We start from the raw sequence: 17696 nt of genomic DNA on the forward strand, positions 1-17696 counted from the left end.
ACAATTTCAGGTCACGTTCACATCAAGATCTATGTCCAGACTCGGCGTGCAATGTACCATTACGGGCTTGACTTCAGCCTCGACACGTGATACATCAATGCCTGGGCTCGGCCTTGGCCTTTGTGCATGATACATACATGCCCTAACCCGGCCTCGGCATACGGAATATTTGTACTCTGACTCAGTCTCGGATCATACCGCTGTGAAGCCAAGTACTAATGGTTGGAGTCCATCAATAGATCACTAAAGTCAGAGCTTGTTGATCAAAGCTGAGAATAAAGATCAGGATTCGACTCAACCTTTCTTCTTCAGACGAGGATGAGGGTTCGGGTTGGCCAATCAGGATTGCAGTTCCGAGTCGTGACTTAGGAGTTGGCCCCTAATGTTGTATCCTCCTTCCGAGGCCTCGCTATCTGATTCGTATAGCTCAGGCTGACCCGATCGTCCTTGTACATATTTCCCCATAACATGCCTTATTTTATTTTTCTTGGCTCATGCCCTAAAATGTTATGGTAAAACGGATGGGCAGTGTAGATAAGTCCCACATATCACACAGAGGCACACAAATTTAAGTCAGCCGTTTTCAAACTTATTTTAGACTAGGAAATACTCACTCGACATTCATAAAAGGTTATAATGATTTATTTCAGTGCTTTTACAGGGGATTTGAAAAACAAACACCCCCTTAAGTTAGACTTGGGAGGGTAAGTGATATCAATAAACATTATCAAGAGTTTTATTTATTTATTTTGAACTTCCAGATTCAACTCAACTGGATGTTCTCGCAATTATTCAAATTGAAACAACCAATCAAAGCCTTGAACACGGGTTTTACACTAACGATTGTTGGAGCTTCACAAGCGCAAAGGGTACATGGAACAGTGGATGGTGTCAAGGAAGAGAGGAAAATTAGTAATGCATGTTTATTCATATGATCCATCTTCCATTTTCACCTGTCAATCTGGAAGACATAAAATGACAGGCCGGACCTTGGTTGCTCCACCACGTATGGACAGCCCAAGTAGTGCACTTATCAGATGATGCTTCTCCAACTGTTGTCCATTTCTTCCTTAACCGTGTGAATGCAGCCAACAGATAGGATGGTTTGGATTTCTTTTTTGATAATAGAAGGAGATTTCCGGGTCGCACCCTTTATTGCTATTTGGACAATTGAGATTCCTTTCGATATTATATCAAAATGATCCTTTGGGCAGTAATGAAATGAATCCCTAAGGTGCTTATTGGAGAGCATGCCTCGGTGTAGGACCTTTTAGAATGGAGTTTTAGAGACCTCGTGTTCATCTCTACTACAGATGATCGAAATCATTCAGATGGGCCTTGATTGTTAATCAATATTACTGTACTTGGGTGGATATACTTAACAATGGATTGGAGTAAAGCACAAATGAAGGCAAGACGAAGAAGAATGATTTGGTACAATCAAATTTGAAATTGATGATGCGTCTCCATATCAGGAACTACTGAAGCTGGGGCAAGACGAAGATGAATGATTTGGTACAATCAAATTTGAAATTGATGATGCAACTCCACATCATGAACTAATGAAGATGGGCCACACCAAACCTGCTTACGTGAGAAACCTCCTGAAAGGCACCATTTTGATTACATGAATTTTCCTTTAATATTTGCTGGAGTTTGTGAATATTTTAGATATCAAGCTTTGCGAACAATGACACGTCGTTCTCGTTTGTACTCCACTTCATCTCTCTGATGCATAATCAAGAGAGCTCTTCTCACCTGGCAGTCATAAGGACATTGATCAGAACATTGATAGAAAGCAGACATTAGAAGAGGGGAATTTAAGAATGCTTGGAGGTTCCCAAGCAATCATAGAACAGGTTGATGGGGTCAATTCCATACATTTGGGGCCATTGGTTCAGTGATGCAGACCATTGGATTGTGGACTGGGGTATGCCCCAAAGTTCTCTTAGAGGCCGTTTGGAGGGAGGGATTTGCAAAATCCATGGATATTTGAACCTACCCTGTTTGTTTTTCTGTTGAGGATTTGTCAGATCCGTGGATTTCCCTAATCCACACCACTATAAATCTATGCTCTGAAATTTCAGTAAATGCTCTAGAAACCTACGATTAGCAGCTCAATTTCCACTCAGTGGACCTTGGGATTTTCCAAATCCAAATCCAATGCAAATCTATGCATTTAACAAGTGAATGGATTTATCAAATCCAGTCTCATTTCCCTGATTGGAAAGAGGGCCTTAGATCGAATGATCCATTGCGGTAAATTTTTCTCCCTCATAACCATCTATTTCTAGGCCACATTCATATCTGCAAGAATTTTTATAACATCCCCATCAAAGGTGGGGGCCATCAACAGTCTGGGACACTGAACCGCATGGCTCCTACATGTGTGCATCGGAAGCATCAGCGAACTGTAGTTTTGCTGAGGCTTTAGTACAGAGAAGGACGAGGCATTTGAGTTACATACAATGGATTCATTCATCCCCATCCTGGCAAGCTCATCGATTAGACGTCTCTCTGAAATATGGCTTCCAATTCCCATTCTTCTCTTTATCTGTGTCTCAGCTTGCTGTTTAAAGAATCATGGACAAACATGAGTATGGGTAACCAATTCACCAGAACTAATAAAATAATAATAATAATAATAATAATAATACATATGTTAAGAATGTCTAATTGTCTGACCAACACAAACCTTGATCTCATTTGCCATATCAGCAGTCAAATTCATATGTTCATTGATCCCAGAGCGCGCAGCATCCATAGTGGAAACATTGAAGAGCCTGAGTGCCTCCGTAACGTGCTCCTCCGTTGCAACAAAGGACCTGATTTTTTAAGTCAGGCAATATACAGCCCATGTACACAAAAAATCTGCAGTTCATTCAAGGGCGGCTCTGGACTAAGCAAAACAGCTTTCTTGCCCAGCCAACTGTACATGTGGGGCCCAACTCCAATGAATGACCCAGTCCGTTCATCAGGTGGACCCATCATGGGTGGATGATCACCATGCCACCAATGGACTTTTCCCATTGAATGTGGCCAACAAAGCTATATTCTGAGCAGCCAATCCACCTACGGGCAATGTCTGGTGAGCATATTCATGCATCATGACCATCCATCAAAAGCCTACCAGATGAACCATTTACAGGAGCAAATGGTGAACCCACCTGTTCGGTCACTAGGATGAGCAAGAATTGCCATTTTGCGAGCATCAGGGATATAGTTGCTGGTTATGCATCTATTCACAGGTCATGAAGCCAATCACCAAATAAGACATGGGATGTGTAAGAACTCGCAGGTTCGCAGGTTCGATTCCATAATTGTTTAGATTTTCAAAGAATTGCTACTTACAGTCTCATCTTTGCCAGTGACTCGCTTAGCCTTACTACAGCTTCAAGCTGCCTAACAGTAATCGGTATTGCAGCTGACTCCCCCGACTCATTAGCCTGCTGCCTCATTTGCTGCAATTACAAGAATGTATGTGCAAATCCAAGCACAACCCAATTAGTAAAACAGGAACCCTAAAAATCCATGATGAAGTAACTAAGAAATTTTCTAACAGACAAGCATACCTGTCTGATTTTTACATAGTTGTTCTGCAACATGGTGGCAGCAGAATCTGATAACCGAGGCTTGCAGTGAACGCGGCAGTACTCAATGTATCTGCAAACATTGAAGAGTAGGAGGTTATGAATTCTGACATACAAGTACTTGTTAAAGCAAAGCCCCAGGGTTGTGGGCAACGAGTCCTTGCTAAGGCTACTCGTGAGCATAGAACCCCGAATCCTGCTCCTGCCACATGTAAGATCCAGGACTCCAATGCATGTGCAGTGGCCTAAAAGCCATGTCATACTGGTTGCCAGGTGGGCAAAGTGTACATCGAATTTGGACCATGTTGGTGAATTCTAACCACCTATCTGTTCTAAGTGCCTGTGGCCCACCAACTGACCACACTGGCTTGATTTCCAGACCAGGACACATGGTGGAACCAACCTAATGAATGATCTGGATCTGGCATACACCACCTGGAACTTGCATGGAGAGCGGGATTTTCATATCTATTGTTGCAAGTAGCCTTGACATTTCTCTTGGACATAGATGATTAGATACCTCTTCAGCCAATTCTCTCCTTCCAAAGAATCAGTATCCTTGGATGCTATGCCAGCACTAGCATGAACTTTTATAATATGGCTAGCGATAAGCTGAATTTCAAAAAGAAAAATAAAAATAAAAATAAAAAAGGGGTTAGCCTGCTTCATTGAACAAATACTAAAACCACGATAAAAACTATGAAGGATTTTAGACAATTTTATTCGATGGCAGATACCTTATCTTGACTATACATTCGGATATCTTTCACAATGAAAATTAGATCAAATCGAGAAAGGATTGTTGTCTGCAGATCAATGTTATCCTGTGCAGTCTGAGAAGAAAGCATGTCTTAGTCTATGTACAAACAACATGGCAAAAGAGTATAACGAGGAAAAAGGTACTACTAGCAAGTTCCAAATTTCTGACCTTAAGATCATCGTAACGCCCAGATGGGGGGTTGGCTGCTGCAAGTACAGACGTTCTAGAATTGAGCACGGTTGTTATTCCTGCTTTGGCGATGGATATGGTCTGCTGCTCCATGGCTTCATGAATGGCAACTCTGGTGGCAGTACAATACATGATCATAGAGCATTCTGTTAAAGCATGCCGGAAAGAGCAACATGCTTCTTAAAAGGGAAAATGCGATGGCTACTTGCAGGGGTAGGATTCTGAATCCTGCTCCCCCCACATGGGCCAACTTATCCGCAGGATCCAAGCCATTCATTAGGTGGTCCACTTCATCTGTGGTGGCCTGAGTCTGGTCACTAGTTGGGTGCCACGTGTACAGAATAATGGATAATTAAGGGAATTGACCACTAGTCCACAGTCGATGTGCAGATCACATGCATTTGGGGCCAGATCACATGCTGTTGGGACCACTTAATGGATGGCCTGGATCTCTCATGTAATGGAATGTCAGGGAAGAACAGAATATGAGGTCCTATTCCTAACCCATGGCAGGATTATTAGAAGTTGCAGAACCAGGAAAAAGAAATATGGATGTGAATGCTAAACTAGAAATCAAGGTTTTCTTTGAAAAAAAGAAAGAGATTGTATTTACCTGTCCTCGACCCTCATTTTGTCAAATTCATCAATGCAGACGACTCCCCCATCTGCCAAAACCATGGCTCCTCCTTCCAGATAAAATTCACGCTGATATTGTGAAAGGTATGAATTAAAGTTGTCAAGGCCAAGATAGGGGAATGTTATACAAGCACAAGATAGTAAATGAAACCAACTGAAAAGGAAACATTAATAACCCATGGATTCTGCAATATTCAGTGTATTAACTGAGGTTGAAAAACTTACTGAGCTGTTATCACGAATCACAGAAGCTGTAAGACCAGCTGCAGATGAGCCTTTCCCTGATGTATAGACAGCCACAGGAGCAGTCTTCTCGACAAACTTGAGAAACTTCATAAAAGAAAGACATTTATCAGGCCGCAAAGTTTAGTGGTATTAGGGCATTAATCCTCGACTGCCCACAAAGGCATTAACAGCTAACATGCATGGCATATCCCTATTTACTAGTTGAGATTAAATGAGACCAACACCCAAGTACTTTGAAAAAGGTGTCTGAGACCAAACCCCAAGTAGATAATATGAATATTTTGGAGAATTTCAGATGAAATATGCAGTAAAATCATGAACTGCTTCATTCATTGACTATTATCTGCTTGAGTTGGAGATAATCTCATTGTTTTCAACATTAAAGTGAATGTCTCGCTCAACCATTGTTATCCTTCAGTCTAGTTATGGGAGTTATACCTCCATCCCACACTAGCCCTAACAAAGGATCTTTTAAATTCTTGTCTCAAATTATTACCTGAGATGGAGACAAATCGATTTGAGTCATTCGCTAGTTAAGCTTGAGACAACCATATAGGGCTTCACATCATAAGTATTCACTCATACCCTTTAAAATAATGTTGTAGATTGATTCCATAGTGATATGAACCTACGACATGATCCTCATATGGAAGCAGTTTCAACCAAATCAAGTTCCTCTCCTCAAAGCTTTGAGCAATCGGAAGGCCAATAACAAAGCAAAAAAGGATAGCACTAACCTGTGATTTAGCAGTAGATGGGTCCCCCAAAAGCAAGACATTGATATCTCCTCTTAACTTCACACCATCTGGCAACCTCTGCATACAGAAAGGAGCTGATTATGCTATGAAACATCAGCATCGAAGATGAAACAAAATGGCAGTTATGGCATTAGCATACCTTCCTCGATCCTCCAAATAAAAGACAAGCCATTGCTTTCTTCACATCAGCATGGCCATATATAGAGGGAGCAATCATGGAACATAACTTTGCATATGAATCTGGTCTTTGAGCAAATTCTTTGAATTCTAGTTCCTGCATACCAAGGCACATAGTTTTATGAGAACACAAACCAAACACTGCCACATCACATCTAGCTGCATCAGACCATTAAATTACTTTTTTTTCAACCATACTGATGTTTTGTTATTTCATGCTCAATATCTATTGCTTAATAGCTTCTAAAATGTTATCAGGCCATACCTCATCATGCGTAAAGGCAGATGGCCCTCCTGAGTTTCCATCATGAGCTTGTTCTATTCCAACAACCCTGATATAAGGTTGTCTAACTGCAACTGCTCCTTTTTGCCTACAAAAGCCCAACCACATAATCCCAATTTAGCATATCTCCAAAAAAAAGGATGGATATTCAGGAACAAGCAATTGCATTCAGAATTACGGATCTTACGCAGCAGAACTGGCTGCTTGGAATATACTGTAAATTCCCATGATAGTCAGCCTTGTACCGGGTACAATTGTTTGAACGAGGTGCCTATCAACGGACAGCAGCATGTTCCGCGGAAGTTCTCCAGTTGGCACATCCTTTCATGGGTGAAAAAAGACCAACGGTCAGAAATAGCCGATTATATGCATTGCATGGTTAAAAAAAAACACTAATAACCATAACCAAACTGCCCTAGAATTTTATGCATGTAACATTTCAATGGAATATAAATTACATCAATTTAACGCGCATTTTTTTCTTTTAAATAATGGCTTCCATAGGAAAGAAAAATATGTTAGCCGAAGATTACAATTGCTGACATAACAGGCTTTCGGGCATTTCCTCCATTTTTTCCATTAAGTGCGAAACACCTGTTATAATGGTCATTGCCATTACATAATCCTAGCCCCTCCCTTGGCCATTATATACAAGTAACATGGTTACAACCTTGATTCACTCAAGAGGCTAGGTATGGTACCATGCCAGAGCACCACATCAGATGCCACACAGACAGAGATCAGCATTTCAGGTATTCTCTCCTCTTTTCATTACAGGTGAAGCAACCATTATAACAGCCACTACCATTACCTAATGGTAACACCCTTCAGCCATTATAAATGCATAGCACAGATTTTAGAACCTTGATTTGTACTAGGTGGGTTTGTACAATGTCAGAGTTTCAATGAGAAACCGCACAACCTATTACTTGTGGAAGCGAGGAATACACCATGGTATGTTAGGGATTTGCATTTCTTCAATGGTACTCGGGGAGAGAACCTACTTTAGTAGTCCAATTCAGGTGGCATTATCTTCATATAAATGGTCCAAACTTTTGAATTATTCATATTTACACAACAAAAGGCAGCATTCAATTATTCCAACTATGGCACTTTCTTTTTTTCTTTTTTTTTTGTAATCTAAAGGTACATCTCATATCATATATCACGGAATCGATTATTTTGGGTTTGAGATACTTGCTTACCTCTGGGTTCTCCTGCAGTTTCAGTGTCTGTTGATCAACATACTTGCTTCTATCAGGGACTATAATCCAAGGATCTAAAGGGCAAGCCTCTTCGCCAGGCTAGACACAAGAAAACTAACAAAATAAGCAAAAGCAATCGAATTCCAGGGAAAATGAGAAAACCACATACAAGAAAAGGCCGGCAAAAGCTATACCTGGGGTGCATGGTCACACGATCGGGGAACAATGGCACCACCAAGCCCAGGTCGACATGGCACCGTCTTGACATTTTTACAGTTCTTACACAAAAGAGTCACATATGTCGCCTTTGCCTTTGTTCTCGATGCAGCAATCGTGATCCCAGAAATCTTAACAAGCTTCGAGATAAACTCAGCCTATTCCAATGTCCCAAAAAATCAATAAAAGACCAAAAGTAAAGAGGCCAAAAATCAATGAATGGTGTAGGAAATAGCAATGTTTGACAGAACAAAAACAGCCTTTTCTTTCGGTTGCCAAGCAACAGTACAGGAATGCCCCTGTTTGTATAACCCACACCATTATCCAGTGGGCTCTATCAAGAATGGGGCATACATGAAGAATCGCTCCCATCAAAGAATCTCACCCACAAGATCAACACACTTTTTGCGACTAAGGGCTGTATCCACTAAATCAAACAGTTAATATCATCCAATTGAAGGAAAAAAAAATTGGTAGCATGACAGTCCATAATGGCACTGCCAGTCCATAATGGGACCCACCAGTTGAACAGAATGCCACCAAATGGTGGCCCGCCAATGAATTGCTGGGCCAAGCAAAAGACGTTTTTGTTCTGTCGTGCATCATACAATGCATGCTCTAAAAATCCCAACTTTCGGACAAAAAAACAAACACGGAGAGTCACACTAACCCCGAGAGATCGCATTGAGACCGAATTCTCCTTTGAAGAGATAAAAATCTGGACCTCACCTGTGACAGGTTCCTCCATTTCGCCCGTTTCACCAGCAACTTTCGACCGTAGACTTGCAAGCACTTCAGCTGCTGCTGTTTCAAACTAAAACAAAACCAAGAAAGAAAGAAAGAAAGAAAAAAAAACAGTGGTTCAAAATCCGTTTCAATAGATAAAAGCACAAATTGGACACGAGAGAAGATTGCCCGCATCCACCTGAGGATATGCATACAATCATCAGTTCCTAGTCTGTACAAGCAGGGGCCATGAAGTGATCCAGACCGTTGATCTGGTGGGCCACTCCATGAATGGAGCAATAACGAAATAGATTTATCATATTGGAAGATCCTATCCGTCAAAAAAATGGGCTTTTTTCCATAACACATGGACTGCTGCTGCATTTTTTTTTTCCTTAGCCATCTATTTGCTGGCCGCTGATCAAAGGGCTAGGATCGTCATATTAGTAAGTTTTCCAAGGCATAGTCCATCCATGGTGGGGCCCATCAGACAAAAAGCCTAGATCAGAGAGCCGTGGGCCCCACTACAGCAAAAGATCATATAATTCATCATCGGATCTCTGTGTGTGAGAGAGGGAGAGAGAGTAGCAGTAGTAGTACCAAGGGTAAGTAATCAGCGGGAAGCTTTCGGATCTTATCGGATAGCTCAGCATCGAAGGAATGGAGGTCTTCCATGGCAACAAGGAGGTAATTAGGGTTCTGGACGAGGCTTTCCCTGCAAAATGGGAAAAAAAATTGAGGAAGATGTGTGGATGAACGGCTGAGATTGATTTTAAGAGATTAAGAAGAGGGGTTTTTATTAAGGGAAAAAAAAAGGAACCTGTATGGGAAATCGCCCTTCTCTCCATGGAAACTACGGATGAATTCCTTGAACTTGCGGAGGGCGGAATGGCGAGTGATGGATCCATGGTCAGGATCGCCTCCACCGCCCGGGAACTGGGCCTGATCGCTGTAGAATACTTTACCTTCATCCCAACCAGACATCGCCTCTCTCTCTCTCTTTCTCTCTCTCTCTCTGCTGAGGCTTTGGGAGGGAGGGAAGAAGAGAGTCGCCTCCCTTATGTGGTTTTTGGCGGGAAATATTTGGCGGGAAATAACTCTGAAGGTAGGTTAGGCGGGTTAGGCACACGTGTCGGAAGGGGATTGCGTGAATCGGTCCAGGCAGGTTATGTGTGGGGTCCGCCATGATATGAGGGTTTTATCTACGCCGTTCATCCATTTTTTTCGTATCATTTTTAGAGTACGAGCGTAAAACGTGGCAGATACAAGGCTCAGGTGGACCATACAGTAGAGATTGAACGTCCAATATTAAAAACTTCTACGGGTCACGAAGTCAACTGTGTTTTCGCTTTATCCAGGTCTACATGACCTCCTGAATAGATTGGATGTAAAATAAACATAAGGAGGGCCTACGGAAGGTTTCAACCGTAAGTGTCATTATCACCACTGCTTCCTGTGTAGTCCACTTGGGCCTGGGATCTGCCTTATTTTTTAACGAATGCTCTAAAGTTGATCGGCAAAATGTATGAATGGCGTGGATAAAGTCACACATTCCTCTAAGCCCATAGAGCCCTGCTCCAATGGGCAGGACGCAAATCGCTTACACGCGTATCAGGATGGAGCGGACGCGACTTCAATGGACACCGACAGTTGAGCCCACCTTGATATATAAGGTATAAGTGAGTTCCATCTCCATTTTCCTCAGGGATAACTTCCCCACTTTCACATAACTTCTTTGAACTCTTTATATAGATTTTTTATATCCAAAAGAAAAATTAAGAAAAAATTTAAATAAATTATATAAAATTTGTAAATTGATTGATAATTGTTTGACACGTGTGTCCATGTTACATATTAAAATAGAAAAAAATATATTTAAAATTCGTAATTATAAAAAATTGTAAAATTCTAACTCTAATAAAAATCATAATTTTAATAAAACTCCCAACTTATAAAAATAAAAATTTCAAATAAACTTTTTTTTTTTGAAGAGTCGTATTATGATTACAAATTGTTTATAAAAAATTTAAAAAAAAAAAAAAAAATCTAAAACTCTAAAAAAAAAACATATTAAAACATTCAGAATTAATAAAAATATTAATTTTTACCTAAATTTTTGTTTTTTAGTGGAAATTATGCATTTTTTGACCAAAATGAACAAATGTGACCCACTCTATGGATTGGTTCACCTCAAATGGCCCGTTTTAGTGAAGATTGATAGGTTATGCACCTCATAATGATACCAAAATCAAAAGTTATGGCCAATTTACATTTCACCTTATTTCGATCCAACCATGCTATGAATGTATCTCTGCCATGTTCTACATTAAACCCTCCACTTGAAAAAAAATAAAAAACTCGTCATCAAGTTACTCAACAAACTTATCTCATGATTCTCATATAACTTTCGACGTGGATATTTATTAGTCATTTTCTTATATTTGGCATTAATGTACTTGAGCTGACACAATACATGTACTCACATTCTCATTGACTTGACTAATGCTTTCAATGACTTGACTAGTATGGATCAATTACTTTACTTGTGCTTGCAAGATCTCACATTATTCATTGTAATGTGGGCAATTCGGCAAACTTGTCCCTAAGACAAAATCAATGTATATATTTTTTCTTTTCAACTAATATATTTATGTCTATTGTTTCCTCGAATTGTTTAACAAAATCATGTTCGGATGTAAGAGACTGTTCCTCAATTTTATAAGTTTTGGGTTGGTTCTTCCTTCCTATATGGACGAGTATAATATTTATACCATCCTTAATAAATATAAATACGTTATTCTGACCTTTATGCGTAGCATTAATATTATGTTGTCATGGTCCATTAAATAACATATGACAAGCTTTCATGTCGACTATGTCACAAAGTACTTAATCCTTATATTTTTTATCAATTAAAAACGAGATAGTGTATTGTTCGATTACATTTGTTTTGCCAACCTCCTTGATCTGTCCAATTGTGTACGAAAATGAGTGTCTTTTTATTTTTAGTTGCAACTTTTCTACCATTGTTTTGGATAAAAGATTATCACAGCTCTTGATATAAATGATGTTGTACCGCTATAAATTTATCTCTACCTTTAGCATGTATAATGACTTTTTCGCAATCAAAGTGGTGTCTTGCGATTCATCATCATTGAGTGGTGCTCTACGGAAATCAGTGTTGTATCGTATAATAACCATGGGCAGTTGAGCATCGCCTTAGTGTAAGACTCACATCCTAGCTCGTACTGTTGCGTAGGCTTCCGTAGTCATCCCGGTCGAATTCCGGCTACCCGCGATCGGTTATCGGTGTTTGTGCGCGACCCTGAGACGCGTCCCGTATATCTGAGTCGGCTCGACCCGAGACTTGTAATAGTGTAACTGCGCCGTCGCCGCGGTTCCGATGCTGCGGCTTGTACGCCGATGCAATACCCTGGCCAAGAGATGTAGGCTCGCGTTCAGTTCAAGGAAAACGCCGCACGTTGTAAATCCCGAGATAATTCATCACATCAATCACCTCATTTGTCAAAAGTACACTCATTACTCTCCCCATTCCCAAGTACACAAAGCCCATCCCAAAAGTCAACTTTCCCATCACCTCACCATCCTCTCTCCCATCACTTCTCTTACACCTCTCTCTCTCATCTCTCTCTCTCTCTCTCATTTTTCAAGCTCCTCTTTCAAAGCAACCCACGTCCATGGCTTCTAAGATGAGAAGCTAGTGTGGCCTACCTTCCTAACTCTCATCTCCACCATCCATAATCCATCTCAACTGTTGAAGTTCATCCATTGGGGTTCTAGCATACTTTGGTGAAAGAAGGAGGAGAAGATCATAAGTGGGTGCTTCTCTCTCTCTCTCTCTCTCTCTCTCTCTCTCTTTCATGTTTTTTGTGTGATGTGTGGCCCACTCGGATGGACCCCACCTTGATTTATGCCTTAGCCAAACCGTCCAAATCATATGGACAGTACCCCCCTTTGGTGATAGGAAAACACAAATATTAAATTGATCCAAGTCAAGTGGGCCACATCCACGTGGGACCCACCGGCCGTGGTCCCCACACATGGGACCCATTTTGATGAAATGTATCGTCCAGCGTCCCTGGACGCTGGACGTGGCCTGAAGCGTGAGCAAGTAGCGGGTTCTACTCACTGCAAAATAATAATAATAATAATAATAATAATAATAATAATAATAATCATTCCTTTAGCCTTTTTGGGTGGGCCACTCATGCAAGCCCCACCTTGATATATATAAGTTTAATCAACGCCGTCCAACCCATTCCCAAGCTTATTTTAGGTGTTAAGCCGAAAAATGAAGTCAATCTGACTATCTGGCGGGCTATAACTCAAAAAACAGTGGTTTTCACCGTTAAAATGCATCTGATCTTTCTACACCCCAAAATATATTGAATATTGGGCTCTTTTAGTCTGTCTCGTGCCGTAAAATCCAATGGCTAGGATGGATTTACCTGATACGGGCCCCACCTGCAAAAAACCATGAGAAAACCAATTTTTTTTTTTTTAAAAAAACCAATACATACAGCAGCCTTGCCGCTGACGTCCAGCGGACGTGTAGCAGGCGCTGCTGCGCTGTGCGCCGTGGACGGGCAGGCAGGGACCACGGGTCCCAGCCCTGGGCCCCACCGTGATGTGTGAGGAAATCCACTCCGTGCATTTTGATGGGCCCCTTTGGGACAGTGGGCCCTTCCAAAATCAGTCACATGCGGAGCTCAGGTGGCCCACATCACAGGAAACAATGTGAATTAAACGTCTACCATTGGAACCCCCTTTTTGTGGTCTAGAAGTTTTGGATCCTTATGAAATTTGTTTTTCCTCCTCATTAAGGTCTGTGTGACCTTATTAACAGATTGGGTGGCAGATAAACGTTGTGGTGGGCCCGACAATGATGTATGTATTTTATTCGCATCGTCCACGGCATTGGACGGTGGAACCACCATGGTTTATGTGTTTATCCACGCCGTCCGCCGTCCCTAGACGGTGGGACCACCCCACGTGTGGGGCTGATGTGTGTACGTGTGTGTGTGTGTGTGTGTGTGTGTGTATATATATATTATATAGATTTTTATATTATATTATATATATGTATATATGATGGTGGGCCTTCATGGGACCCACCATAATGCATGTGTTGCATCCAAGTTGTCCATCCATTTTGAAAGCTCATTTCATGGCGTGAGCTAAAGAATGAGTCAGATCCATAGCTCATGTGGACCCTGCCCATAATGCATGTGTTGCGTCCAAACCGTCCAACCATTTGGCAAGCTTCTCTTAACAGGCTTAAGACAAAAAAATACAAGTCAGATCTAAAGTTCAAGTGGACCCCACCATTTAAGGTAGTGGACAATGACGTCCACCGTTCAAAATTTCTAAGGGCCATGGGAGTTTCTTATTAAGTTGATATTTATTCCACTTCATCTATCATTACGTTAATTTATGAACATGTTGGATGGGAAACATATGCTATGGTGGGCCTTAGGAACTTAAATGGTGGAAATCATTATCACCACTTTTATTTGGGTGTGACCCATTTGATATACATGGGGCCCATTGGTGTGGCCCATTTGATGTGCGTATGACCATGTGAGGAGGCCCATCTTGATGTATTGTGGCCCGTCCAATGGGGCCCACCTTAATGTATAGGAGGCCCATGTTATGAGGCCCATTTTGATGTATTTTGTGGCCCATTTATCGGGCCCACTTTAATGTATTTTGTGGCCCACTTGTCAGACCCACTTTGATGTATTTTGTGGTCCATTCGAGGTACCCATCTTGATGCATGCACTCCTTATTCACATCGTCCAGCAGCTACTAGATGGTGGGGCCCTCCTTACTATATGATATTATATGTGTTGAATAAGCATATCGTCCATATGCAGTGTGGGCTAGCATGATGTATTTATTTATCTCACCGTCCAATCTCTGGCCGTGGGATGTGGAACCCGTGTGACATATGTATTCCGTTCCATGCAGTCCATCTGTGTGAGGCCCACCTTGATGCATCTGTTGTACACATGGATCCCACATGATATATGTGTTTTTATATTCATACTGTCCAACTATTTGGATGGGATGCACCATGATGTATTTTTATCCACGCCATCCAGGATAGGCACCCCATTATGATATATATCAGGGCCCATGGGTTGAGGCCCATTGAGATGTATTCAAAGCCCATTTGGTAATGCCTATTGTAATGTATTTGGAACTCGTGAGCAGAACCCACCTCATATGTTCCACCCTAACCGTCCAGGTCATATAGGGCCAGCCTCGATGTATGTTTTATTCACACCGTCCATGGGATGTGTGACCCACTAGATGTGAACATTCTATATCCACACTAACCATCTGGTGGGGGCCTATCTGCTACATGTGCAGGGCTTACCTATTGTGCATTTGTGTGGCCCATTGATGCCACTCACTTGATGTGCATGAGCCCCATTAGTGCGGCCCATTGATGCAAGGCCCGTTATAATATGTTAGAGGCCCATGGCTGAGGCCCATTAGGATGTGTTTATGGCCCATTTGGTAAGGCCCACAGAGATGTATTTTCGGCCCATGGGTCAAGGCCCATTGCGACGTATTCCCGGCCAGTATGTCGTGTCCCATTATGACATGTTTCCAGCCCAGTTATCGAGGCCCGACTTGATGTATATAAGGCCCATTAGTGCGACTCATTGATGTGGCCCACTTGTTGGATTGACGCCCATTGATGCGGCCCAATGATGCGACCCACCGTGATGTGCATATTAGGCTAATGGTGCGGCCCAATGTATCGACCCACCGTGATGTGTAAGCCCACGTACCGCATGTGTAAGGCCCACCTGTGATGACTATTTGAGGCCACCTGTTGGATATTTGGGCCCACCTTATGTTTGACTCTATATGGGCCACTACTTGGGAGCAATGTTGGTTGAATATCCACATTGATGGGCAATGACGGTTAGATGTCCTCATTGTAACCTTCCCTTAGGCCTTGTTAGGCCTATTCTCTTCGTGGGTTAACCCAAATAAGTGGGCCCCATTCACCATAGACAGATGACTCCGTGCTATCAGATTGATATAACCACGGCCGAGAGCCGATCTTTACATTATTGTTGATTAGTTGCCCATCTATGGACCCCGCCTTGTTTATACATGTTGATTATCGGTACCGATTATCGAGGCCAATTCCGAGTATTGAAGCCGATTGTTGAGGCCCAATGCGATGTATATGCGGCCCGTATTTGAGGACCGTTGTGATGTGTATTCAGGCCATGTTTAAGGCTTAATATGATGTATATGAGGCCTATGCGATGAGGCCCATAGGGATGCATTTGAGGACCAGGCTATGGAGCCCATTATGATGTATGTTAGGCCCATGAGAAAGGCCTATTGTGATGTATTCATGGCCCATTCGATGTATTTGAGACCCATGTGTAGGGCCCACATGCTATGTATTTGAGGCCCATGAGCAGGGCCCGCCTGTTGTGTATGTGTGTCCCTTGAGTAAGGCCCACTGTGTTGCATATCAGGCCTTTGTGTGAGGCCGTGGGCCCATTATATGTTTGGCTTTATGTGGGCCATTTCTTAGGGGCAATGTTGGTTAAATGTCCACATTGTCGAGGTTGATTGTCGATGCTGGTTGTTGATACCAGTTATGAGTATGTGACAGCATAACATCATGATACATGCCCATACGCATCATCTACATGTTTGTTATGAGATGTGGTTGATCATTGCATATGTCATTGAGCATGTTGTTATGAGACTCCCTGATAGGCAGAGGTTATCTCACATGAGCACACGGTATGCACAGGATTGATGCATGAATGAATTGTATGACTTATGCATCTCGTATTATGATTACTGTACGCCCTAGCAACATCAGGGTCGTAGCCTCCACAGGCATATCGTGGATGGCCAAATGGGACACCGAAAATGTTTGGTTCTAGCATACAGGCGCCATAGATGTCCCTGAGTGAAAATCCCTAAACCTCCGTGGCCAGGAGACGCCCCAACGTCAAGACCGAGTGGATACATGGGCGGCCGAATGCCGAATATCAGGAGGCCGAGTCTTCCAATGTGTCGTAGTCGGTTGGGAGGGGGTGTGGCCTTACCCACTTGAGGGTAGGGGGCAATACTAGACTGAGTTTGACCAGCTCGTGAATGAGTCCGCTATCGACGTGCCGGATAGGTATTGGCAGACTATTGGCCAGGCGGATAGTGAGGTTTCTTACGCTCACTTGGACTGTGCGGCTAGGAGAGCGACAGTGCCATTTGGAGTGTACTAAACTCCAGTCATGATCCCAGAGATGAATTGTATTGATACGTGGGTTTAATGAGCAGGAGTTGCATACTCATTCATGCATTCATTTCATTCATTATCCACTCGGGCTGGTGGTGCGCAACTATTTGTTATGTGTACCTTCGTAATGGTCAGGATTTTGGTTGGGGCGCGCGACTAACCTGAGATCAGGAGTTTACCACATTGAGTCTGACTATCCAAATTTAGGTATGGGACTGGTTTGGATAGGAGTCCCTTGTGATGGACCTCATAGCCTGCGATACTACGTACTATCATCCCGACTTTACACTCCAGTATGGTTATTCCATTCGCACCGCATATTGCATGACATTTGCGGTATATGACATCTTAGGTTATTGTGTCTCTGCATTTATATGGTCTAAGAACGGTTGACGCTATTTGTGTTGCTCATCAAAGATGTATATTCCATTGCATCCTCTGCATTTAATATTTGGCTCTCTTGGACTTCTCATTTGCATAGTTGATTTGTATTGTGTATTCTAATGTTGAATGACTCATGATCTTGTCAGTATTTCTGCTTACTCTGATAATTCATGATCTTGTTATTATTTCTGCTTATTCCGACATTGTACGATTTATGGATT

The 17696-nt window shown here is 42.1% G+C and overlaps 1 protein-coding gene across 1 annotated transcript; it reads right to left on the minus strand.

Moving 5' to 3' along the window:
* Positions 1-1419: 1419 nt before the first annotated feature.
* LOC131257012 (DNA replication licensing factor MCM5) lies at positions 1420-9843 on the minus strand. The gene is made up of 19 exons (XM_058258166.1): positions 9607-9843; positions 9387-9501; positions 8731-8874; positions 8039-8218; positions 7845-7943; positions 6827-6960; positions 6622-6727; positions 6319-6453; positions 6159-6236; positions 5401-5505; positions 5153-5244; positions 4519-4651; positions 4328-4423; positions 4111-4202; positions 3573-3663; positions 3352-3461; positions 2696-2825; positions 2468-2569; positions 1420-1758 (listed from the first exon to the last, which is right to left on the minus strand). The coding sequence occupies exons 1-19, from the start codon at positions 9768-9770 to the stop codon at positions 1675-1677; spliced, it is 2190 nt and encodes a 729-aa protein (XP_058114149.1). The 5' UTR covers positions 9771-9843; the 3' UTR covers positions 1420-1674.
* Positions 9844-17696: the final 7853 nt, after the last annotated feature.

Source organism: Magnolia sinica, chromosome 9 (genome assembly GCF_029962835.1).
Source record: "Magnolia sinica isolate HGM2019 chromosome 9, MsV1, whole genome shotgun sequence".
Taxonomy (NCBI): domain Eukaryota; kingdom Viridiplantae; phylum Streptophyta; class Magnoliopsida; order Magnoliales; family Magnoliaceae; genus Magnolia; species Magnolia sinica.